This window comes from Lates calcarifer, unplaced genomic scaffold (assembly GCF_001640805.2).
Source record: "Lates calcarifer isolate ASB-BC8 unplaced genomic scaffold, TLL_Latcal_v3 _unitig_3803_quiver_2609, whole genome shotgun sequence".
Classification (NCBI taxonomy): Eukaryota; Metazoa; Chordata; class Actinopteri; family Centropomidae; genus Lates; species Lates calcarifer.
This window is the reverse complement of record NW_026116545.1, coordinates 1-25,192: the sequence shown is the minus strand read 5'-3', so window position 1 is coordinate 25,192 and position 25,192 is coordinate 1. Positions and strand designations below refer to the sequence as shown.

Sequence of the window (25,192 nt, the reverse complement as noted above, 5' to 3'; positions counted from 1 at the left end):
CAACAAATGTAAACAATATGTGCACTGCTGTGCTGGAAAAATGTCTTGGGAGCTGTGGTGTGTTTACAGTAAATATTAACACATAAATTGTTAGTTTTGTTAAAATCAAGACAGGTCAAATGAAAATACCAGTGTTGCAGTAAATCATTTGTCTGAATACTGTTAATTAAGCCTAGAAAGTTGTTTCACTTATTCAGAATGATGAACAATAAAACCCGGAAGATGTTGTGTCATAGGGTTATAGAGAATTCACTGTCTCACATATATATTTGCAGAATAAACCATGTATGTAGCGTGACACCAGGGAGGTAACTATACTAAACACAGTGTATACTTGCTTCCTGTTACTTGGCTCTAGCTTTCAGAATAAAAGCAACTGCTTTTATTAAATGTTTTAAAATAGGTCTAATGCATTTTTATTGTTGTACAGAATTACACCAGCCACACACTTAATGAAGGATTAAACCTGCATCACTAACTATATCACCAACCAGAACACTAAAGAAACCTAGAAAAAAGAAAAATAACTCATTTTATTTCAGTCAGCCAGCTTATGTGATATAGGATATGTTTAAATGCAGTATATATGGACAGTGTTAATCTCCATAGGCTTTGACCTTGTTGTTCACCACTAGGAACTCCATGAACTCAGAAACACGTCAACTCAGCAGGGAAGAGAGAGCGATGATACTAACCCCCCCCCAAGACTAGACTCACAGCGTAAGTGACGGCAGCAGTGGCAGCAAGAGGTGGTGTAGCTTTTGTTTGAACAGTATGTAAGTGGGCAAAAAGGGTGAGTAGCACACTAATGGCTTAAACACACTGCTGTGATAAGAAGGATGTGTTGGATATGCGTTGCAGTGAAAGGAGTATTGTCATGTGTGTAGCAGCAGACAGATTTTACCCCATGAAGGCCTGCGTCGCAGCTTTGTTTGGAACCCATAATTTGTTCATGACAGTTTGATACCGGGACAGAAAACAACAGATGAATCACGCTTGACTAAACAGTGAAGATGAACGAATGCCGTGGTTCTTCCACTTCAATATTTAGCGCTCCTCGAGCAACTTAATACATGCACAGAATTAAAACTCAAGCCTGTTTATTAATTCACGCTTAAACAGCGGAGGCCTGTCTCTCGGCAGAGCAGAGCAAAACCCTTGATCAACCACTTTCTTTGTACAAACTTTCCCCTGTCTTAATCAAATAGATATACAGTGAAGAGAGTCAGAGCTGAGACATGCAATAGAAGTCTCAGGCCCGTCTTCAACCTACGATTTGTGCACAGTTTGTACATTGTTCAGCTGAGCCGCTCCTGTTTTTGATATCGAACGTGATGGCAGATTGATGATAATACCACCTTTAATTTGGCCCATTAAAGTTCTTCAGAAGAGAAGCCAGGAAAGAAAAGCATTGCTCTCAGATGAAATGATGATCTGTGCTGGGGAGTGCAGCCAGGCTGCAGCGGCAGAGGGTGAATTTTGTGTGTAGATTTAAACCTAGGGTTTCGACCGGCTTGAGGGAAATCCAGTGTTTTGCATTGTTGTGAATTATACGGTTTCTACGAATGAGTCACTGCCATGAACTGTGTTTCTAAATATGGTCATCTAAGGCTATACAGTCAAAGAGTGTTATTCTTGGATGATATTCAAGCCTGTGAATTTTTATGTTATTTTCTCTGTGTGTTTTATTTCATGAAGAAGGAGATTTTTGCAAAAGTGAAATAATTTCTGGGTGACTGCTTTCTTTAACAGGCTATTTCATGTAAAGTTAAGAAGGGCATGTAGCGTAAAGGGTTAACGTTACAATGACAGGGTTATGGGATGAAAACAGTCAGTGAAACAATCAGTGGAAGCTCCTCAGAGTCAAGTTCAACACAAACACGTTACTCACAGTGATGTCACCCTCAGCTGACCCGACGCAGTCACTGAAAGTCTTTGTACGCGTTGTGTGTGTGAGGCTGCGGCTGCTCGTTGATTACGTGTTTTTCTCCCTGTATGAACGCATCACCGTGCTGTTGTGCAGTCCGGCTGTCAGTGAATCTCTGGCTCGTTGTAGCAGAGGAGCAGGCGAGAGAAAATCAATACAAGCAGGCTGCTTTCATGCTTCCTGTAAACACACTGACCTGCCACTTCAATGTGTAACTTCATTTTCTTCTTTTTTTTCATGGGAGTGGACAGTCCACTTAACTTTAGGGCCTGTAATTCAGTCAGGGAAGGAGAAAGTCAGGGTGTCGCCGCAAGCTGTCTGGACACATCACTGCTGTTACTCCTTAAAAGTGAAGAGCGGTGTAATTTGATTTTCTTGCTGTTGCTGTTAAAACCCATTAAATCTTAAATCTGCTGATGCATTAGCTGCGAGGCCCCTCAGTGTGACACTATAGAGGGTCCTCTGATGGCCCATAGTTCGCCATGGAATGCCCCTCATCTCATCTCTGTAGCACGGCCGCGGTGCAACAAAACCACACAACTCGGAGACACAGCAGCAAGTGAACGACTGAAGATGAAATGAGGGGGAAGTTAAAAGTAATCACCTCAGCACAGAAAGCAGACATGATTTTTTATAGCAGCAGAGGAATGTGAAGATGAACACCAAAATCAACAGGAATTTTGGAAACACATTAAACACTTCTTAATGTTTGTCTTCCTCCTTCTGCTGCTGCTTCGTCCTCTCCTTATCTACCTTACCCTTCTTTTTAAACTGCAAACTACAGCTTTTACCGTCAACTGCTTTCCCTTCAAGCTGAACTTAAAGGTGCATCAACATATTTTGTCAAAGTCATCTCTCAAAAATATTTTAAAACATGTGTTTAAGAGGTATTTGCTTACGCTAGCAGTTCTAGACTTTTGCTGGCACATTGCTAGTTTCTTGGTTATCACGACAGGTGTTATGTGAATAGCGTGAAAGTGAGGGACTTTGCATTGCATTGCACTGTACTGTACGTTCACATCACTGCCCTATACACCTGACAGAAATGTGTCTCACTGCAAATGATTGCATATGTGTCCTTGTGTATGTGCTGTAGTGCATGAGATAAATTATGTTTAAAGTTAAAGTGTTACATCCATACCATTTAACATTTTGCTTACCAGAAGCCTGGTTTCTGGCTTCTTTAAAGAACACAGCATCACCAGTGACTATTTATTAGCGGTTTATCTTAGCATGTCTTTCATAATTAGTAATATGTACTGTACGTATTGCGCATCTTAATTATTTTATTATTATTGACGTTATTATATTGCATGGCATCACCAGACCAATTCGGACTAAGCTCTCAGTTAATTTTTCATTTCCTAGAGAGGTTAACAGTTGCAGCCAAAGTGCCTCTGGATGCCATTGGATGGACCTAGAATCAGTCAGAGCAACGAAACGTGTACGTAGCGCAGAGCGACAGAAAACGTAAACAGACTACAGCGTGATGCTATAAGTGCAGTTGTTTGTTCTTCTTGTAGAGAAAATATACCATCCAGTTGGTTTAATACTGTTATGACAGTGGATTCAGCAGACCACCCCACATCAGCGGCAGCCATCTTGGTGGTTAGCGAAAATACTTCCTCTGTCAGTCATTTATCAAGCCTGCTCCATTTGAGATAAATGGTTGTGATTGGTCCGATCTGTCTCAGAGAGGATGGTTAAATAGGTCTGAACAGTAGGGGGGCAAACCTATATGGCTCTCTGATTGGTCTGGTTTTCAGGCTACACATAGCAACTTTCAGACACACCACAAAGGGTAATATGTGAAGAGTTGGTAATCCAGAAACTAAAGCATATAGTCATAACTTTATTTCAAAATTAGGATTATTTTATTGTTTTTGTAGTTGTCTTATTTTTCTGAAGAAGAAAATGTTTGTAAAACAGGCTTGTGCTTTCTGTGACTGTTGAGTGTGACAGTAAAATAGGTGTTTAGGTGAGCATTCATGGTCAGCCTTTGGAGGGAGTGACAGAGAAAAGAGATTTGTACCCACATTACCAGAAGGTATGGGCTCTATCTCTCTTTCTCTCTGTCTCCATCTACCCCTCTTGCACTCTTTCCATCCATTTGTCTGTCTATCCTTCATGCATCTGTCTTCTGTACACCATCAATTATTCACCCGGAGCAGATGAATATTTCAAAGGGTGCCGGACTCTCTTCCTCCATACCTCTTCCCCTCGTCCCTGTCTCTATTTTATCTCTTTGCTCGCTCTGTCTCTTCCTCCTCCTCTCTCATCTCTCTCTGCCTTTGTGCCTCCTCCACCACATTCACCCTCTCATGCTTTTCTCCTCTGTGTATACAGTATGTATGTATATGTGTGTGTGTGTGTGTGTTAACTGTCAATACTATATAGTCCTGTGAAATTTGTAAAAAGATGTGACTTTGGCCTCATGCTGTGAACTCCTAGACAGTCTCTGGCCACTATTTTATAACCTTTAATGGCTGTGTGTGTGTGTTATGTGTGTGTGTGCTTGTCTCATGCCTGCATGTGTGCACAGCATGAGTGTGTCTTACCATCTTCCTCTATGCCAGGCTTTCCAGGTCTAATGGGTGAGGCTTCAGGACGACAGTTGTTGGGCTGCAGGATGCCACTCCAGTCAGCTTTCTCATTAACAATGGATGGCATCTACCTTGTCACATGTTTTCATAGACAGGCTGAGCATCTTCTGCATATTCACTTGGCTCTCACAGAGTTTTTCACTCAACCAGTGAAAATCCAGGAGGAGAGCCACACCAAGGCTTTGTCCCAATTTTACTACTTCACTTCAACTGTAAGAATTGACCAAGTGTTTTGGAGATAGAATAAATGATAAATCATTATCAAGTGTTATTTACTTAAAGTATCAGTCCTATAATAGCTGCTCAGTGGTTTGCACTGTTGTCTCCCAGCAGGAAGGTTTAGGGTTTGAATTATCAGAATGAATGGTTGTTTGTCCACATGTCTCAGCTCTGTAATAGACTGATGACCTATACAGGATATAACCTGTCTCAATGTCAGATGGGATATGCTCCAACCCCCCCTAGAGAGAGAGAGAGAGAGGTGGAAAGAGAAAATGAATGAATGGATCCTTGGTTCAAGCCTTTATAAATTGCAGAGACATATTTGTTATGTTGTAAATATTAACTTTATTGGTAGGGCTTACGTGGTTGAAATTGAGAGCAGTTCTTAGTCTCCTGTCAGTTTTACAGACATGTTTGTCATAATGGTGGTGTATGGGGAAAATGAACGAGAGGGATAATATTGTTGCTGTGCTGTGTTTGGCCACCAGGACAATTTGATAGCAAGGCTGACTCACCATGCCATATCTACCAGTTGTAATACATCCATGACTGACACTCATTGACATCTAGCTAGCTGTCATTTGGCTATCTGTGGTAGCTCAACTAGTAGAGTAGCCATAGCCCACTAGCTTAGCTACTTTACTTTAAACACCAACTTCTTCTATCCACCTGACTGGACCCAGAGAAGCCTCTCAGTTATATAGGCAGCCCCTTCTACAGAAATAAACCAGTTCATAATAATTTACTGTATACTGTTTACATACTGCAACTGTGATTAATATTGAACTTTTAGTCTTCAAACCTTGTCATCTTTGATTTTCCTGTAAACAGTTAATGGTCTGTAATATTGAAAGAAGCATGGACGTGTATTAGTTGCTGACTTTTTATTGTCTTTTTTTGTTTAGCTTAGATAAGCATTGCATTCTCTTAATTCTCCTCCTCTTTGCCTTTTAAAGCTCTTTGTGAAAGTTTTACAAGGTTTTCACCATGACCTTGTTCAAATGATGTGAAATGTGTTCTCATTTTTTTAAAGATTTGTAAGCATTAATAACAGCAGTGCAGTAATAAGACAGGAAAAAAAAGACAATAGATCTTGTGAATGTCATTCCAGAAATCTATAGTAATCATGTATCATCATCAGCCTGAAACTAAAAAAAAAAAAGAAAAAAAAAAGAACAGAGTTTTCATTGTCTCATCAATATCATCATCATTTGAGTCAGGCATTACAGCAGCATGACATGAATATTTGTCTTCTAATCTGGGATTAGAGCCAGAGGATCAAACTGTGATCAGCAGGGACTGATAGGAGAGATGGATGGAAAGAAAGACAGAATGGGAAGAACTGAAGGCGATGAGAGATGGCTCAAAAGAGGTGACAAAGCAAAAGGGAATCTCACATGCCTGTGAATGTATGTATGAACGTATGTGTGTTACGTGTGCTTGTGTTTTAGTGGCAGGATTTTAGCATTTACTGTGGCCTGTGTCCGGCTGTGCTGCAATCTGTCTGCTCTCCCTCTCTTTCTGTCATCACAGAGAAGCAGCACACTTGGCCCAACACACCCTTAATCTCACGTACTGACTGATGGTGATGATGGTGGCGTGTTTGTTGTTCTGTGATTGAACTCACAGGATAGTTTGCTCCTTTTTAGGTTCCCCTGGCAAATTCTTACAGAACTTACAGAACAGTCCTCTTGTACATATATATATATATATATATATATATACTGCAACATGATCGAATGATCACACAGGTTCAAAATTTTTATTTGCAGGTGAAAACAAAAATTAATGTGTTGAAAATACTGGTTACTCTATGCTCACTCACACAATCACTTGTTACCCTAGAAAGACAGAGTGCATGAACAACTATGGTGCCTTCAGGGTACTTTGAGGCAGTGAGCAGTTTCTGCTGCCACATCTATTGTTTTGAATGTAAATACGATGGGAGAGGTGCCACTCCGACCTTGTCTCTGAGTTGGTGGTGGATAAGGACAAGTGTGCAACATTTACAGAGATCTATTGGAAATGGAATATAATATACACAGGTATTAATTTTTAATTAGTGTATAATCACCCAAAACTAATAATCATTGTGTTTTTGTTCTATATTAATGAATCTCTTTACAGACTAGTTCATACAGTAGTTATGCCATTTTGTCAATCGACAGAAAATCAACTATCACCTTTGATAACTGATTAGTCATTTTTAAGCAAAAAAATCACTGTTTGCACCTTTTATAATGTAACTATTTTATGTTTTTTTCAAGCTCCTCTGTTACTAAATTAGATATATTTGAATCTTAGACTAATGGTCAAACAAAACCAGACACTTTAAGATGTCAGAACGGGGTCTTGGAACTTGGGATGATTCATCGATTAAATTGATTACTCGAGAAAATGATCAGAAAATAATCTCTACTTGAATTGAAAATAACAATCATTGTTAATTGCAGCCCTAAACTTCATCTTGCTGCTGCAGGTCACTGTATAATCATACAACCACATGAAAACACACACAGGAAAATGATGCAGGAGTTAATTTTATTGGAATCTTAGTTCCATCAAATATACACCCTCTCATCAGCAGTGAGCAAACAATCAAAGTTTCATGAGTTTGATGTCAGGTCATGTCTGATAAATGATGTTAGTTGGCAAAACTTGCAGATTTATTTGTGTCATATTGCTCACTATTGCCTTTCTCATGTTAGAGCAGGTGGACTGCAGCAACCTTTAGGGTATGGCAGTGGTTATGTCCATATGGTGGTGAATTTCACCTGCTTCTGAACCATTCAAAACACATAACACCAGTGCTGCAGGGCGGTAGACGCTACTGCTTTTTGTCTAAAAGTACCTTGTGGTTGCTGGTGTGATGCCCACGCTTATGAAGGTGCTATGTGCATCAGCAGCAGTGTTTTGCAGCAGAGTTTTCAGGTGAGCCGTGCAGCAGCTGTGCAGAAACAAAGAGAGCTATAAATACATTTACATTTATTCATTTGGCAGATGCTTTTGTTTAAAGTGGCGTACAAGTGAGGTACAGTTCAAGCCACTATAGATCAGGAGGCCTTCAGGGATAAGTGCTGCAACACTCACTTCCATGGTCCACCTGACACAAGGCTGCAGATGCATGAAGCATAGCAAAAGACATTTTTTTAGAGTGAGATAGAGAAGGATGGTGAGCTGGAGAGAGAGCATATCGGGTGAGTAAGTACTCTCAGAGGAGGCAGGTCTCCAAGTGATTTTGAGGACAGAGAGGGATTGTGTTGACTGAATTGAGTTAGGTAACTCATTCCAGCACAGAGGGACCGCACAGAAGTTAGGATAGAGCTTTCCTGTCACGCAGCTACTGTACGACTAGCTGTCATTCACTGACTATTTGTAGTGAACGAGGAGGCTCATAAAGGGAAGGTGTTTCTGGTAGGAAGGTGTCATACACAAAGGACCAGCTGGATATATGTGTTGCAGCAGAGTATGTCATGTGCCAATAAAACAGCACACTCAAGTTGTTTATCTCAACTAGCTCATGGGCTTTGCCTCATTTTATGACTCTGTAAATTCTATCAGATGTTCATCCACTAATATGTCCCAGTTTGTCTTGTTTTATGTTTTACTGTAACTGGTTTTTATCTTGCTTCAACTCTGTAAAGCATATTGTAGCTGGTATACAAATGTATACAAACTCTGGTCTGGCAGCATGCCAGTGTGACCACAGAGTCAACAGTGACACTGCAGGCTTGGATAATGAACACACACACACACACACACACGCACACACACACACACACAGGCACATACAGTAACATTGTTCAGTCTGAGGCAGGCCGTGATGTCTTCAGTGCCCATGATGGTGACGTATCCGTGTATCTGTGTGTGTATGTGTGTGTGTGTGTGTGTGTGTGTTCACCTTTTCCCTCTATGCAGCAATGGAATGAGATTACTTTGATTGACAGGTGTGACCATTGTTTACCATGCTCACACACATACACCAACACTGTGATTATTACAATTGCCACATGAATATGTTATGTTGGGATCGCTATGGCAACAGTAACATGCACAGTCTTACCTTGAAATGAATGGGACGTCATGTTTTATCTGCACACAGGAATATTGTCGTTCTGCCAGCAGCATTTCCTTCAGGCTTTTAATTTAAAAGGTTTATTTTTGTGCAACTAAAAGAGACAATATTCTACATTAAACCAAAGTTAAATAATGTAAGTTTGGCTATATGCTAAATCAGCGGTGTCAGTGATGCCTGATGTGCATAACTTCCCCTCCATGTTTGTAAATTTCTGACACAGGACACAATGTGTGTTATTCAGTGAGCTTTAGAGATGCATGGTTTTTGAACTATAGAGAAAAGCAGGCTAGCTGTTTCCCCCTGCTTCCACTGTCTATGCTAAGCTAAGCTAAACTAAGCTGACCAAATAAAATGAGAGTGGCAATGATCTTCTCATCTAACTCTTGGGCAGAAAATGAATCAGCATATTTCACTAAATGTCAGACTATTCCTTTAAAGTAAATGATGAACAGTATCCAGTAAATGGGTAACACTGTACAAGTCTCAACTGTTTTTCATGCTCTCAGCCTTCATATGCCACAAGCTGTGTATTCAGAGTGGCACAGGCTGCATCTGCAGTTTCTGCTGCTAAATTCTTGGAGTGGAAACCCTGCCCATGTGACACAAATCAGCAATGCTAGTTTGGTTTTAGAGCACCCAGGGAAAAAAATATTGCTAGTTTTGAGTGGCACACAGAGAGAAATTAAGCATAACCAAACATAGAGAATAGCCAGGGGAAAGACAGAGCCTGACTGATACAAGATTAAATAGTGCAGCAGGGAGTCAGAGCAGGTAAGCCAAAATCATGACCCCCTGTGATGACCTTCTGTGTGGAAGTCTAATTAGCATCATCTATCATCTTTAAAGGAAATCTGGCAATCAGCATTTGATGCGGTATGTAAGTTTTCAAAGTTATTGGATATGCCAAAGGGAGCAGAAAATCATCTGGAACTGCCTAATATGAATTACATGTATGGTTGAGCTGTTGCGCCTTTGTAGCAGGAGAGGTGATTTCATTAATTCACAGCCGTTTCTCATGAAACGTTAATGATTTCAGTTTCCTAGTATTTTATCATGCAGTCAACCAAGGATTTTTAGTAGAAATTCAAACTATTCTGTTTAAAATGCCTAAATTTGAATTCCCAGTCAAGAGGAACAGCGTCTTCTGCTTTATTCTGCAACAAACCTCTCCTTGTTGCTGGTTTGAAATACCCCCGAAATAAAGCAAAGTGTTGACTGGTGGCGCAGTCCCACATCAGCTGCCCTCCATCCTAGCGCTGTAAGAATGTGTCACACTTGATCTGGAAGTAGTAAATCCAGCATTCCATTTACAAACCACCAGACGTCCCATGATCTGACTGACAGAGAGAGCCCTTCCTGATGTGAGAATGGATCTCTTTGTTCTGAGGGCTCACAAGATAAAAGTTTGAGGAGCAGCGGCTTCAGCTCCAGATTGCGGATGTTTTTGGTTGTTGTTTTTTTCACTGGGAGGTCAGAACCGGGCTGCAAAAACTCAGACTTCTCAGTTTGATGCTGACGTGTTTGTTTTGCTTCCGTTAATCACATGACATTTCACCTGAATATCACACTAAATTTCTGTCTTTTCTCCCCTCTCTTTGACTCCCCACAGATTAACAGACCTGTCAGGCTCTCTCACAGATGGACCAGTAAACTATAAATACAAGACCAAATGCACTTGGTTAATAGAAGGATAGTAAGTATGAATGTTTTCACCCTCTTCCTATTATCATTAATCTTACTTAGTTCCACTTGGTTAAAAACAGCATTTTTTCTCCCTCTTTTTGTATCTGGCTTAAGGGCTCCAGATAAAGAGAGCTTTATTACTGTGTAAATAGAAGGAGTTTGTCTTGCACATTAACTGCTCAGAAAAGCATGCCACAGCATCTGAATGCACACAGTGATAGCTACAGCTATAGCTGTATGTGGTTTATTCTACTTTTGTCGAAATGCAGTGCCTGCATGCACTAAATGGGTACAATGGTATACAGGCCTGTAACAGTCACAAACAAAATGACAAATGTTAACAAAAATAAATAAATAAATAAATAAAAATCATTATCTAACACATCTGGGAACAATAAATGGTTTGTTTAGGGTTATCTCTTTAATGGTCTCTGTATCCTCTGAGATATTAGATTGGCTTCGGGCAAAGGACTGAGGATGTTTATTATTTCACTGGGAAACATTAAAAGACAGATTTGGTTCAAAAACATATTCGAAAAGATGATTTAAGAATATTTTTATCCAGACCTGCGTCATTTCTTGATGGCAATAAATGGTGTCACAAGCGAGGTCAAATAAACCCAGCTCAATTCCGGCCCAAACCACAAATTTGCCTGAAGGGCTTCAACCACTGGATGGATTGCCATAATATTTGGTGCAGATATCTAGTTCACCGCTTTCAAAGGAAAGAAGTCTTAATGTTGCAACATAGATTCATAGGCCTTTATTCAAAATCTGAAATAACTGGATCGTCCATTAAAAGACAGAGCAGTCTTATATATTAAAGTCATGTTTACAACTGATTGTGATGACAGCTCTTGGATTGCTTGGATTATCCAATCTTCCAAAATGTCTGTTTCACATTGCCACTGAGTTTTGTATGGATATTCATGGTTTCCAGAAAAATATTTTTTTGACACCCTGACCTTGATTTGTCACCAACATCAGGACATAATTTCCCTTTGACAGTAACTTAAGTTCATAACACAAGGAATGTCCAAAAACTAGTTACAGGGTCTCATTTGTACTCAAGAAATCTCAAAATCAAATGGACAGAATTTGAAATGGCATGGAATTCTCTAAGAATAGCTAAATCAAAGTGAACAATAGTCAACATTGTTCACATTTACATGCACACTAATATCCCAGTCTTATTCAGGTTTTGATCATAGTTTGGATATGACTTTTACATGGAACTTCAATAAACCTGGTTGTCTTAAGTGCTAGAATTAAAAGCGGCTGGACTACTTTTAGGTTTCTTGAAGACATTTCACCTCTCATCTGAAAGGTTTTCTCAATTCTAAAGACTGGTTCGGGAGTCCCAGGTATTTGACCTCTTGGAGGTGGTCCTGAGAGTCATTAACCCACAGTTCGAGGTGTGAATGGGGGTTAAATCATCTGGGTAATGATCTCAAGACTTGTAGGTGGCTGATTGTTGATTTAAAATAAATCCAGTTGTCTTCAACTCTTAAGACTACCATGACCTAGATGACTGAGAACCTACAAAGATACATAAACCTGGTTATTTCCCTTCATATCAGCATTTTGATCCTTAGCACATCTATTATTATGATTTTTATTATACAGCCACAATATCCAGGTACTCCATTCAACACATACAGGTTTCTCAAAACTTATTTCAGGGTTCTGAAACCGGGATACGATCATTTGCAAACACATAACTAGGATACTCTGCAGACACATCAACTGCAGTGTCTAGGAGGCTTATATAAAGAAAAGGACACACTTCATAATGACTTCACCGTAGAAAAATGGTTTTCTGAGGCATGTGTGAGACCCAGGAGACACTTTTGAAAAGTAAGAATCATATGAGCATATAGGCCATATATATTCATCAATTTCACTTTTGTCACACCTATCTATTCTGTGTTCTCTCTCCTCTCTCTCCCTGTCTCCCAGCCCTAATGCAGTTCTCAGGCTGCGCTTCAATCACTTTGCCACAGAGTGCAGCTGGGACCACATGTACATCTATGATGGAGACTCCATTTATGCCCCTTTGATTGCGGTCTTCAGGTGGGCACCTGCTATTCTGAATGGGAGAGCTGTTCAGGGAGGGGAGGGGGGTTTATGGAAATGACTCAGGTAGCCTTTGGCATAGCTTCAAACACTTCAACAAATTTGCACTTATGCAGTCAAATGACTCGTACGGGCAAACAATGAGCCTCATAATTACCACCGTGCCACAATATGACGATAATAGAAAGAAAATATTGGAATTACTCACATTAGCCCTGAATACCACTTCTTTTTGTGGAACTTCATTGCATTTTTTCTCCACAGGAAAATCCACAAGCATGTGGGTAGCACGCTTTCATTTCACACAAATTCAAATTAAAACAGTAATGCCACAATAATTTGCCAACCTTCCACTTTCTACTCTGCTCCACTGAGGCTTATCTCCTGTTGAGAGTTCAGTTGCTCCCAGGATATGAAGGGGCTAATTTGGCCCATTCCAACCAAGAAAAAAAAAAAAATCTGGCATTTGAATATACAAAGCTTAGACTTGTGTAGAATTATTATCTACAGTAAATAAGCTTACATTGTTCATTATAGATTGGTACATATTTGTGTTGAAGAAATGAGCAGCTGCAGTCGTAGCAGGGAGGAGGCTTTGACTCAGATTCATTATGGGTGAGGGTACATTTGCAGTGCATTGCATTTATTAAACGAGACAGGCCGACCAAATAAGAAACTGGCAACCCCCACTGAAAAACCTCATCAAACAAATCAAAACGAAATGCACTATGACTCTGCTGTGCAATGTTATTCTACTTTAAAGCTAATCACGGTCATATTTTTAGTGGGTTCTGCAATTCCTGAAATGGAATCCTTTTCATCTTACAGCTCTCCAGTGGTGCTTTTAGACCAATGTCCATAAAAAACAGCAGCATTTCAAAATGCTTTTTATTACTATTGCTTTTTGTTGAGAGGGACTGTCTCTCTTTTCCTCTCTCTCCTACTATTCTTCAGTGGTCTAGTGGTACCAGAGACCCGGGGTAATGAGACAGTCCCAGAGGTGGTTACGACATCCGGCTACGCTCTGCTTCACTTCTTCAGCGATGCTGCTTACAACCTGACCGGCTTCACCATCACCTACTCGTACGTCTAGATGTCAGCCCTCCTTCACTCTTTTTCTAGTCTCTTTTTGCCTGCCTTTCTGTCCCAGTGTCATGCTTAAATTCACAGTGATGTTCAGTGATCTATATTTTCTATACTGACAGTGGATCAAACGACTGTAATGTGAAAGGGGTCACACAGTTATACACAGCTGCAAAGGTGAGGCCCAAAGTTTTTTTTTTTTTTTTTTTTTTTTTTAACCTTTTTAGCCCATGTCAACAGTCTGAGTCTGATAAACCCACTGTACACTGCACACACCCAGCAGCACCAAAGGGCAAGCAAAGTAAGCAACTAGCTGATGGTGAAAGGGGAACATCTAGCAGCTTAAGAATGTCAGGAATCAGCAGCACAAACACACAGGACAGATATGTGGGAAGCCTTGCAACAGTTTTACTGATTTTGGTTTCCCCTACTCAAAAGCCACAGTCACCACCTCTTACACAGACACACACGCCAGGCTGCTTTTGCCAGCAGTGATAGCCATGATGGAAAACTGAAACACACTGTATCGAGGTAAAGGTTGTCATGACGACCCTCTTGTCACAGCAGCAAACCTGCTTTTTGTATTAACAAAAAGATGATTTTCTGCCTCTTGTCCATGACTCCTTTTTTTTTTTCCATCAGTCTGTATCAGCTTCTTTATTTGTCTGATATTACAGAGAAACAGTGAGTAACATTTGATTTTCTTTATGTGCAATTTCATTATTTAGGCTCCTAGTTCTTTATATCTAATGTTTATCATTTCAAGACTCCTTTGTTTCTTTTTCTCTGTGTCCTTTTAGCAGTATCTCTACTTTCTTTCCTTTAAACTGTATTTATCTTGCTTCATCTTTGTGTGTGTACCATGTTTCTTTGGTACATTACATTCAATTAGCAGACCCTTTTGTCCCAAGCCACTTACAATATGTGTATTTAAAATGGATTGGAAAAACAGGAAAATGTCCACAAAAACTGGAAATGAATTCCTCTCAGAGAAACAACTAAAAACACGTTCAGCTCTAGAGTACTAGCACTTTTTTGTTGAGAGGTTCATGGAAGGTCATCAGTATATGTTATTGATGAATGCAGAATAATCAACAATGGATCATGCAGTTGTTAAAAAAATAGCCATGATGTGCAGGCTAATGGAGAAACAGAGAAACAGAGCTGCAGGAGGGAAATCAATAAATCAAAGGCACACGAGAACAGCAGAGTTATTTAGATTTTAAAGTGGCCAGAGTTTGGGCACATTTCAGATCATCAGGAAGTTAATTCTGTCTGCACCATTGTTTCTAAAAGCAGCTTCGCCCATTTGGTTCTGTATTAAGGTTTTACCTGCTGAAAGCCTCCTGAAGATCGAGGAGTCCCACTGAGTTTAGACTCTTAAAGGAGATCAGAAGTTAGTATTATTCAAAGTTATTAGTTATATTATTTAGTGCTTTAGTGCATCAGCAGCACTTTAAAATCTATAAAATCTTATGAAGCTGTTGCTAAGATTTGAGTCCATTATTCATTGTCCTTTTACAACTGGTTGGTTTTCACATCCTCCTGAGAAAAATGACTGGTACTTTAGCTGCTAAATGTTTCACTTTCTTCTCTGGCAACCTGCTAACTTTATCTGATGCTGTTTGGCACTGGGTGGTTAGTATAGCGAAAAACAGCAGCTTGCTGCTGCCGTTAACAATGTTGAGAGCGCTGAGAGACTGAACCAGACAAAGAAAATGTCTGAAAATGAAAACTATCAGCTAAAAGAGCCTAAAAATTACATAGATCTGTGGGTCCAGCATTTCAACCCCTTTCAAATAACCTCGTCTAGTCATTTGATCCATTGTTAAAATTAAACTATTGATTGGTGAAGCTTTAAAAACTTCTAGATAACTTCTATTCCGTAATTCTATGTACGTATTTTTAGATTACATCTTTATGTTGTCACTATTTCTTATGAGCCTTACAATATTTTTTACCTTACGCAAAAAACCATTGTAACTGTCTCAATCAGTATATCATGAAGCATCCACAGTATCTGAAAGCTGTGTGGTTATGTAAAATGATCTCTGGCTGGTCACAGTCATGCATTCTCTGTGCCTATGGTGCTGTATAACCTTGAAGAACTTCCTGGACTCTCTGTCTAATTGCATCTCCCTCAGGATAAACTCTTGTCCCAACAACTGCTCGGGCCACGGCAGATGCAGCACGGCGAACTCGGTCTCCGGTCGCGTTTACTGTGAGTGTGAGGAGTACTGGAAAGGAGAGGCCTGCGACATCCCGTACTGCAGAGACAACTGTGGCAGCCCCGATCACGGCTACTGTGACCTGACCGGAGAGAAACTCTGCGTCTGCAACGACAGCTGGCAAGGTAAAGCAGCAGGACGAAAGGGATGGGAGGGTGGAGGAGCACAGAATTTTATCAGGGAAATTAAAACAGACATTTGGATGAACTGAGGGAAGTTGTAGGGAGAGCTTTTGTCTTGCAGTTTACACAGTACAGTATATAACCAAGGTGTTTAAAGAAGATCATAGTTGTCCAGTTGTCCAGTTTTATGATTTTAGAAGTCCATATGTCACTGATCTACCCTCATACAACTACTCTGATATCACCACAAATGAGGCCAGTGCTAGCATTATTTATCTACAAAATAGAGACCAAAATTTTCCCATGATGCCTGTCAAAACAGGGATCTTTTTGATGGTTCTGTTTTGTTCATTATTAACGAGAAAAGGGATTGAAAAGGGAAACAGACAAAAGGAGGAGACACAAAAGCTTGACAGCAGCAGTCCTCCTGTTTATGCCCAACAATAATGTTGCTTGGTTCAATATTGTTTTATGGCATAAAACAATAAATGCAATATCCTGGGAAATCTTGCTTAGTGGTGCATAATATATGTGGCTTCATTATTTCTTGTTTTTTATGTTTCATTTGCGGACGCTCTCCTCTTGCAGCAACACACTCGACAACTTTATGACACATGGCATCACAGTTTCTGACTGAGAGTAATTTTACACTGATGTTTTCCTTTTTTAAAAGAAAAGCACATTTCTTAATACAAATTGGTGAAATATGCAAAGGACTAGACATAATTGGCAGCATCTACGATGCCATGCAGATGCTGCCAATTTCCTCGGTTATTGTCTCATTTTGCTGAAGGCAATTAAATTATACTGATGTCCCAAAATGAATGTGGTAATTGTACATTGTAGAATCCTCAAATGGTGCTTAAACTGCATTTTTTCTCATTTGTCTGAGGCATCAATCTGAGACTCTGCCAAATACTCAAATTAATATCAGTATCGTATCATTTTACAGATTAAAATGTTTAATTTTCCCCATATTATCCTACATAATAATATTATTTTTAATCTTACCCCACCAGACACTCCAGTCTGGTGATGTTAGATTAAAAGGTGAAGCACTGCCCCCTCCTGGATTAATGGTGTAAGTACAAGTAGGAGCAGTATCAAAAGACCGAAGCCACTTTCCTGTTTGAATTTTTCTGATGCAAGAATTTAACAGGACCTTTTGAGAGACAACTTCTTTGTTATGAAAGGATTTATTCAGTTAGTGAATTACAAGTGACAAGTCATTCATAAAATAAATAAATAAATAAAACAGGAGGTCAAGACATCAATGAGCCAGAAAGACATGTGTATGTGTGTGTGTGTGTGTTTGTGGGGTAATGAATGAGGTGGGCACAGCCACACAGCCTGAATGCAGCCATCTGAGACACAAACAGTGCAGGTGATAAAGGTGCTGGTCACCATGGCAACCACTATTTCTCAGCAAAATATGTTTTTGTGTTAATGAAAAGAGGATGTTCTGCCATTTGTCCTTCGCTCCCTGGCCTTCTGTCCCTCCTCTCTCCTCATCACTCCACACAGATGCATACATGTGAATACATTTAGCATCAATGAATCAGTGCCTTTCAACCGGTTTTTCCCTCCTCATGTTTGTACTCATCTCTCATTTGTTACTTGCTGAATACTGAACATAAATTAGTCCCGTCTGCCACATTAGAAAACCGCTCTTCGACTCCTTACAAAGGATGACAGTGATTTTATTTATTATTATTATTTGTTGTCTGACCAGCTCCTAAATCTGATCACTGTGCTTCTTGTCTGCTTTCACTTCTTCAGTACCAACACATGCCACACTGACATGTTTCATAATCAGTGAAAAATTGCTGAAACTGCTCCAAACAAAAGCTATACTGTATGTTTTCATAAATAATTGCTGTAACACTGTAAATATATATTTTTATATGGTTTTGAACAGTGACATTTATAAGAGGGATATATATGAGATTGTTTTTGTTTTTTTTATTTTTGTTGAGTAAAAGTCAACTTTACACTATGTAGCATCCTAAGAAGTTTATATGATGAGACACTACTGCCTGAAATTGGTACAGTCTGTGTTACCTCCAGCTGTATACCTGCAGTGTTAGGTCAGATCTGTGTGGCCTTTTTTGATATCACCAGTAGAGGGTGCCAAAGTCAGAAAAAGTGACCTCAATTGCCACACAATCACTAATTTCCAGACATGAATAGAAAACTCTCCCCTTTTACCAGCATTTTTCAAACTTATCATGCTTGTGATTATCATAAGTTTTTGGTTCTGGCTGTGGTTTTAACTGTTATTGACACTGTTAAAGATGCTGTTTGAATAAACTGTGTTGCTTCTTTATCTCAGGTCCAGACTGTTCTCTGTCTGTTCCATCCACTGAGGCCTTCTGGGTGCTTCCAAGTGTCAAACCGTCTGCACAATCTTTGGGCCGGGCGTCCCATGAGGCCCTGGTGCACTCTGGGCTGATGTGGGTGGTGGGAGGCTACTCCTTCAACTACTCCAACTACCACATGGTTCTCAAGTAAGAGTCTGACTCAGCAGCATTCTCTCAGTCCTGTAAAACTGAACCAAAGGGCTGAGATCATGCTTGGAAAAATATATTCCCAACCTCAGAATTTGTACTCAGTCATAACTCAAATCTCACAGGACACACATATGTTTAGATGGAGCATGATTCACTCTCTCAGACAATATCATACATCACAAATGAAAGTCTGGACATCTGCTTAGAAATCTTAGGAAAAAGTCAGTCCTTACAGGAGTCTAAACTTTATATTTTAACTATTTGACTATCAGTGTTTAATTCTTTTACTTTCATTTCTTTTCCTACCTGCAGCTATAACCTGGAGACCAGCACGTGGGATACGGTTCCTGTCAGCAGCGGCCCTCTCTACAGATATGGACACTCGCTGGCTCTGTACCAGGTAATACAGCCATGGATGTTACATTGCACTAACACTACAGAGGAGAATTGTCTCAGGCAGTAAAATATGGGAATAATAAGTAATTAGCAGCTTGCAACACAGACAGTCAGACAAATCTAAACTTAGTACTGACTCAAGACAATTAAGCCCATCAAACTGTAGTTTTCAGTGCAGTTAGAAGTTGCATATTTGGAGCGTTGCTCTGTTGTCTTCCTCACTGTCTGTGAGTCAAACACCTGCACAAGTGAACGATACACTGTCTGTGCAGCACCTGTAGCCAATTAAATCAATCCACAACAGTCCACAGCTTTCAGGTGCACTCTTTCATTTGCTTGCCTTGAGAATGTTACATCATTTTGAATGATACAGTTTGTCTGACACACACACACACTGTATAAACACATTCCTCATCGGTCCAGGGGAAAGCACATCAGTCTCCCTGCCAAGTTTCCATCAGCTAGACATAAAGATTTCTGGTAGCTTCTTTTTGTCTACCACCATTGAGGTGTGTGTGTTAAATTCTGACAGATTTACTGTACTTAAAGGAGAAAATATGTTATAGCTCAGAAACAAAGATCATTTAAGACTCAGAGTAGTCTGAATGCTCATGTAATTATAGAGCAGCACTGGATGTCTGATATCTGCAGATGTTTTTTCCCAGTGCTCAGTTTTAACCAGCACTCTAAGACCTGAAAGATAAAGCAGTTTAAATTTAAAACATAATTATCTGCTTTTGTATAGCATGTGATGAAGGGCCTCTTTCATTATTTTTGACATTTTATAGAGATAATTATTCCAAAATGTAATCCACATATTCATCAGTCATACATTCATACCAATCACCACCTGTTTTAAAAAAACGAAAACAAAACATTTTTGAGGCATTTTAATTCTGTGATAAGGAGTCCTTTCACAAGACTGTAAAGTACATATCATACTTTTTGAAAGACAGACCCATTAGTCACCTTACCTGTGAAGAAATGAGAACATCAGAACCATCCATGTGTCCCCTAAAGATCACTCACTTCACAGCTCGGAGCATCAAATAATGTCTCACTGTCCAAATACTGGGGACACATGCTTATTTTGTGTGGAAGAAGTCATTTAACATTGAAGGACAGGAGGGGAGGATGAAGACAAATGTCTCTGCTCCGCTGTGATGAAGGTGAGATTTGAGCCAGAGGAGGTCAGCATGCCCGACTGAAGCCTAAAGAAGATTTGTAGGCAGTGGTAACTGTGGCTTGCTTACTGCACAGGCAACTCTAACTTCAAACTCCACCTCTCACACTGAAGGGTGGATGAAAGGAATTGCTTCACTTCATCACCGGAGTTTGACGCCTTCTCATGAAACGTCTCTGACTGCGGCACAAAGTGGACGTGTGTTTTATTTTTATCTCAGGGAGTAACAGAGACATCCAGCCAGACCTGCTGACTCTTCACCTCTCACCCTTCACTTTTACACTGATATTTTCAGTGACTCCTACACCACATTGTGGCTCCTGTACTGTTATTTCTCATGTAATTACTTGATAATTGCACGAGAAGCTGCAGGGCTGCAATGATGTGGACTAAAGTGCATATTAGAGCATGTTAGGTTGTCATTAGAGCCTTAAAGCTGCTATTATAAATATTTACAGGTAATGAAGTTGCTGTGTGTCATGTGACAGGTGTCATTTGAGATAAAAACATGTTAATTGAATATGATGTAATTGAATACGAGAGGTTATGAGGTGCTTGTAGGTGGATTTTGTTACCATCAGACAGATAAACTAAGCTGACCAGCCACTGACTGTGAGTAGTATTGATCTTTTTTTTATCTAACTCTTGGTAAGAAAGCCAATAAGTGCATATTTCAAAATGTCAATCTATTCTTTTAACATACTAATACCCACATTAGAGGCCCAGATGAGTGATGATCAAAGATCAAAGATCTGCAATTCAGATGTACAGTAAAAATGCCTGTATGGTAAACATAAGAAGCAACATGGATGGATGTAGCATTATATTTTAACTCTGTTTTTCAAAAACAGGACACTAAGAGACACTCCTCAAACATGAGTTTAAAAGTGACACAATGATCTGGGACTGTTAGAGCCTTACATTAGCCTCAGCTAAACTTTAGAAAGTTCTTTTTACAAAGCAAGGACTGAACAACAGCTTGGAGGAGGATGTTCACATTCCTCTGATATGTGTGTGATATGTGTGATTCTGCTTCTGCTACTTCTTAATTTCTCTCTGGTCTTTTTCCCAGGATGACATCTACATGTTCGGCGGGAAGCTGGAAGCAGGATCTGCTAACGTGACGGATGAGATGTGGGTGTTCAACATCCCCAGACGCACCTGGTCGCTGCTGAAACCAGCCCCGCCTCCTCCCTACGCCCTGGAGGGACACACTGCCCACGTGGTAGAGCTGGCCGATGGAGAACCGGTGATGCTGATCTTCTTTGGCTACTCGCCAGTCTACAGCTACATCAACAAAGTTCAGGAGTTACAACATCAGTAAGTGCACCTGCTGACTCTGCTCTCATCGATTTTTTTTTTCTTTGTGGTGATTGTTTAATTGTTTTTATTGATGGAAGTCAAACATGGGCACTCTTCAAGTTGTTGACATTTTCCAGAGGCTATATTCACACAGGTCTTTGGATTTTAACACAGGCTCATTAAGTGCAACGCCACTGTTTTGTAAAATTATTTGGTTTTTATTTGTGCTGATACTGGAAGGAGGGAGTAAGTTTAGGTTGGCATTTTTTTTTGTCACTGACACTGCTTTTGGCTGGGATGCTACTTCATTGGAGAAACCAACTCACATAGTTCTATAGTTACATGCTGAATTAAATTTAACAACATGTATACAACAATCCAACAAGACTTGGCTGCTAAAAAGCACTGTTTTTCAATAATTTCCTGCAAGGGATCAATAAAATATTCTGATTCTGATTCTGATTTTATTGTACAGCTGTTAACTTTACATGATCAATTTTTACAATGTCTGCTTTCATTTATCATGTGTCTTCTGGGTTTGACTTATAGAGAATACTCTAACAGGCAACCAAATCAGCCTTATCTCAGTGGCACATGAATGCAAACTGCTTTTACCCCTTAAGATTGGATGGATGGACCCCCTTTTGCCTTCAGGAACTGCCTTAATTCTTCATGGCATAGATTCAACTAGGTGCAGGAAGCATTCCTCAGAGATTTGGGTCTATATTGATATAATAGCATCATGCAGTTGCTGCAGATTTGTTGGCTGCACATCTATAATGCCAATCTCCTGTTCCACCACATCCCAAAGGTGATCTGTTGGATTGAGATCTGGTGACAGGGGAGGCCATTTAAGTACAGTGAATTCTTTGTCATGTTTAGAGATACCAGTTTTGAGATGATTTGAGCTTTGTGATATGATCAGCGACAATGCTGAGGTAGGCTGTAGTGTTTAAGTGATGCTCAGTTGGTGGTAAGGGGCCAAAAAAGTGCTAAGAAAATATCCCCCACACCACCAGCAGCCTGAACCATTGATACAAGGCAGGATGCATCCATGCTTTCATGTTGTTTACGCCAAATTCTGATCCTAACATCCAAATGTCGCAGCAGAAATCAACACTCATCAGACCAGCCAACGTTTTCCCAATTTTCTTTTGTCCAATTTTGGTGAGCCTGTGCAAACTGTACCCTCAGTTTCCTGTTCTTAGCTGACAGTGGCACACGGTGGGCTCCTCTGCTACTGTAGCCCTGCTTCAAGGTTCAGTGTGTTGTACATTCAGAGATGCTCTTCTGCAGACCTTGGTTATAACGAGTGGTTATTTGAGTTACTGTTGCCTTCCTATCAGCTTGAAGCACTCTGGCAATTCTCTGACCTCTGGCATCAACAAAACATTTTTGCCCAGAGCACTGCCGCTCACTGGATATTTTCTCTTTTTTGGACCATTCTCTGTAAACACCAGAGATGGTTGTGCAGGAAAATCCAGGAGATCAACAGTTTCTGAAATACTCAGTCCAGCCCGTTTACATGTCATGTGAAAAACATTGACTTCTTCATTCCTACTAAGTTGAACTTGATTATTGGAACTGATTCAGTTCTAATCAAGACAGAATCAAATTTAACTTTTACCATCCCTCAGTGTGTTGAACACAATCCATTGCCTGAAGGTGCAAACCAACAGATTCATTCCTATGTGGAAGTGCATCTAATTAACCTGCCACAAACCGACAGCCAGGCTTTTCCTCACACTCCCCAGGTTTTAGCTCTAGTTTCTTCTTCCTTCTTAAAGCTATTGGATAGATGAATCTCAGAATTATGCCTCAAACAATTATCTCCAGAAACTTCACATTAAAAGAAATAAATCGTCTTGTCTGCGAGCCATACTTTCTTCAGCTTCTGTAGTTCAAAGTTTAAAAGACAGCAGAGGACACTGTTAAGTACCTGAAAGGACTACTTTTCTTAAAGGGAGGGGGTGCAGTTTTCTGGTTGAGAAAGTGAAATCTGGCTGTGAAGCAAAGCTCTGCGTGAAATTAAGAAAATCTCTAATCAGCAACCAATTCTTTTTCCGTGGAACATCTCATTATCAAGAACTTCTGCATGGCTTTCTTATATTGGCTTTTAATGGTCACTTTTAAGCACTGCGAGCTTTATTGTTCCTACCTTTCAAATGTTTGCTGATGTCTTTAATTTACTCACTCTTACCTGAGTTTTTCTACCATTATTTATCATGGCAGTGTGCACTTTCTGAACATACCACTCAGGGAATTGCTTGTATTGTCCAAATCCAAAAGATTTTTGGTGCCATTTTCCACCTTGACCCCAGAGAGAAATGTACAACTTTGATCTTAAATGTGAAAGAGGAGGTAAAATCGACTAATCTCTTTTTCCTTTAGTATTATACCACATATTTGGAGAACCCTACTCAGATACTTTGGGTCTCAAGGTGTTTTTTTGTGGTTTGGGCTAGGCCACTTATGTAATGATATTTGCAACAGTGTGCTTCTGACTTCATGACAACAGTTTGTATTTAGTCTTATCCCACTCAAGTATGACAATGACCCATCATACTTTATCCCCAACCTCACTATAATGCCCACAGGCAGGTGTAGCTTTTTCTTGTCCTCATACTTTCGGCCATTTAGTGCTTTTATGTTTTGTTTCCCTTGTTGCCGTGTTGCCCAGTATTGTAAACCAGCAGCTGTTATTCGAAGCAGTTCTTAGACACATTCTGGAGAGAAAACACACACATCTACGCTCATGTATGCACTATCCATTAGACACACAACATAGACTTGTGTGCAGTTACACACTCACGCACACCAGCACACGCAGAAAGCAGTCATTAAGAAGAGGTGGCACCCGGCCGGAGTGTCTGGGAGAAGACAATGATTAATGAATCCACTGCATTCCTCATTCTCCTACCCCCCTACATCCCTGCCACTCCTCTTCTTTCTCATCCTCCTTCTTTCTCCTCTTACACCCTCTTACCCCCTGCCCACGTCCCCTTCTTTAGCTCCCTCTGTCTTTTTCCTTTCATCTGCTGGCCTCAGTTTCTGACACCTCTGTCATCACTCCTCCTCGGTCCCCAGTCATCTCCTGCTCCTCTCCCTCACCTTTTCCTTCCCTCTTCTCCCCTTATCTGTCTATCACTTTCATCTTCACCACCTCTATCTCCTCCCTCCCTCCTTGCCCTCTGACGGTGTCACAGCGTAAGTCTGCACTGAGCATCATTAGGCTTCAGAGGGACCGACTAAGAGTCAGTGTAACCTGGAAATGAACAGAGGGAAGTAGAAGCAGTGTGTAAAAAATATGAGATAAAGGGATTTAATGACCACTTGGAGAGGCAGGTTTGCAGCAATTAGCTGCCAGAGATGAGATAAGAGTTGACCTTCTACTTTCTTGTTGTCTCCTCATAGCTGCCCCACTTTCTATCACTGTTTCTCTTGTTCTTTCTTGCTCTTTTTCCCCTCATCCGTTCTGTTGTCTTTTGCTGACTTTCTTTTTTCCCTTTTTCTCTTTAATTTCTTAATTTGGTGGGTGTTACTGGAGTTCCATTGGCATGTTTTAATCAGAAAACTTGTTGCCAAAGCAGTGGAACCTGATCTACATTGGATTTTTGAGGCTGATATTGATATTTGAGATTTCTTTGTTTCTTTGAGTCTTTCTGCCTTTCTTCTCATGTTTATGGTCCAGGAAAAGTTTTGAGATATTCTGCCAACCAATATAAATTTTTTTTTTTTTCTTGGTGCCAATGGGCCATTTTGTTGCTATTTATACCAGC

General features: G+C 40.1%; 1 protein-coding gene across 1 annotated transcript; it reads left to right on the top strand.

Moving 5' to 3' along the window:
- Positions 1–10,439: 10,439 nt before the first annotated feature.
- Positions 10,440–21,431, top strand: LOC108894743 (attractin-like protein 1; the record flags this gene model as incomplete). Its single annotated transcript, XM_018693343.1, has 7 exons — positions 10,440–10,523; positions 12,473–12,586; positions 13,544–13,672; positions 15,817–16,025; positions 18,355–18,529; positions 18,845–18,932; positions 21,184–21,431. Coding segments are annotated over 7 exons (1,047 nt in total), but the record flags the coding sequence as incomplete, so codon positions are not given.
- Between the last annotated feature and the right edge of the window lie 3,761 nt (positions 21,432–25,192).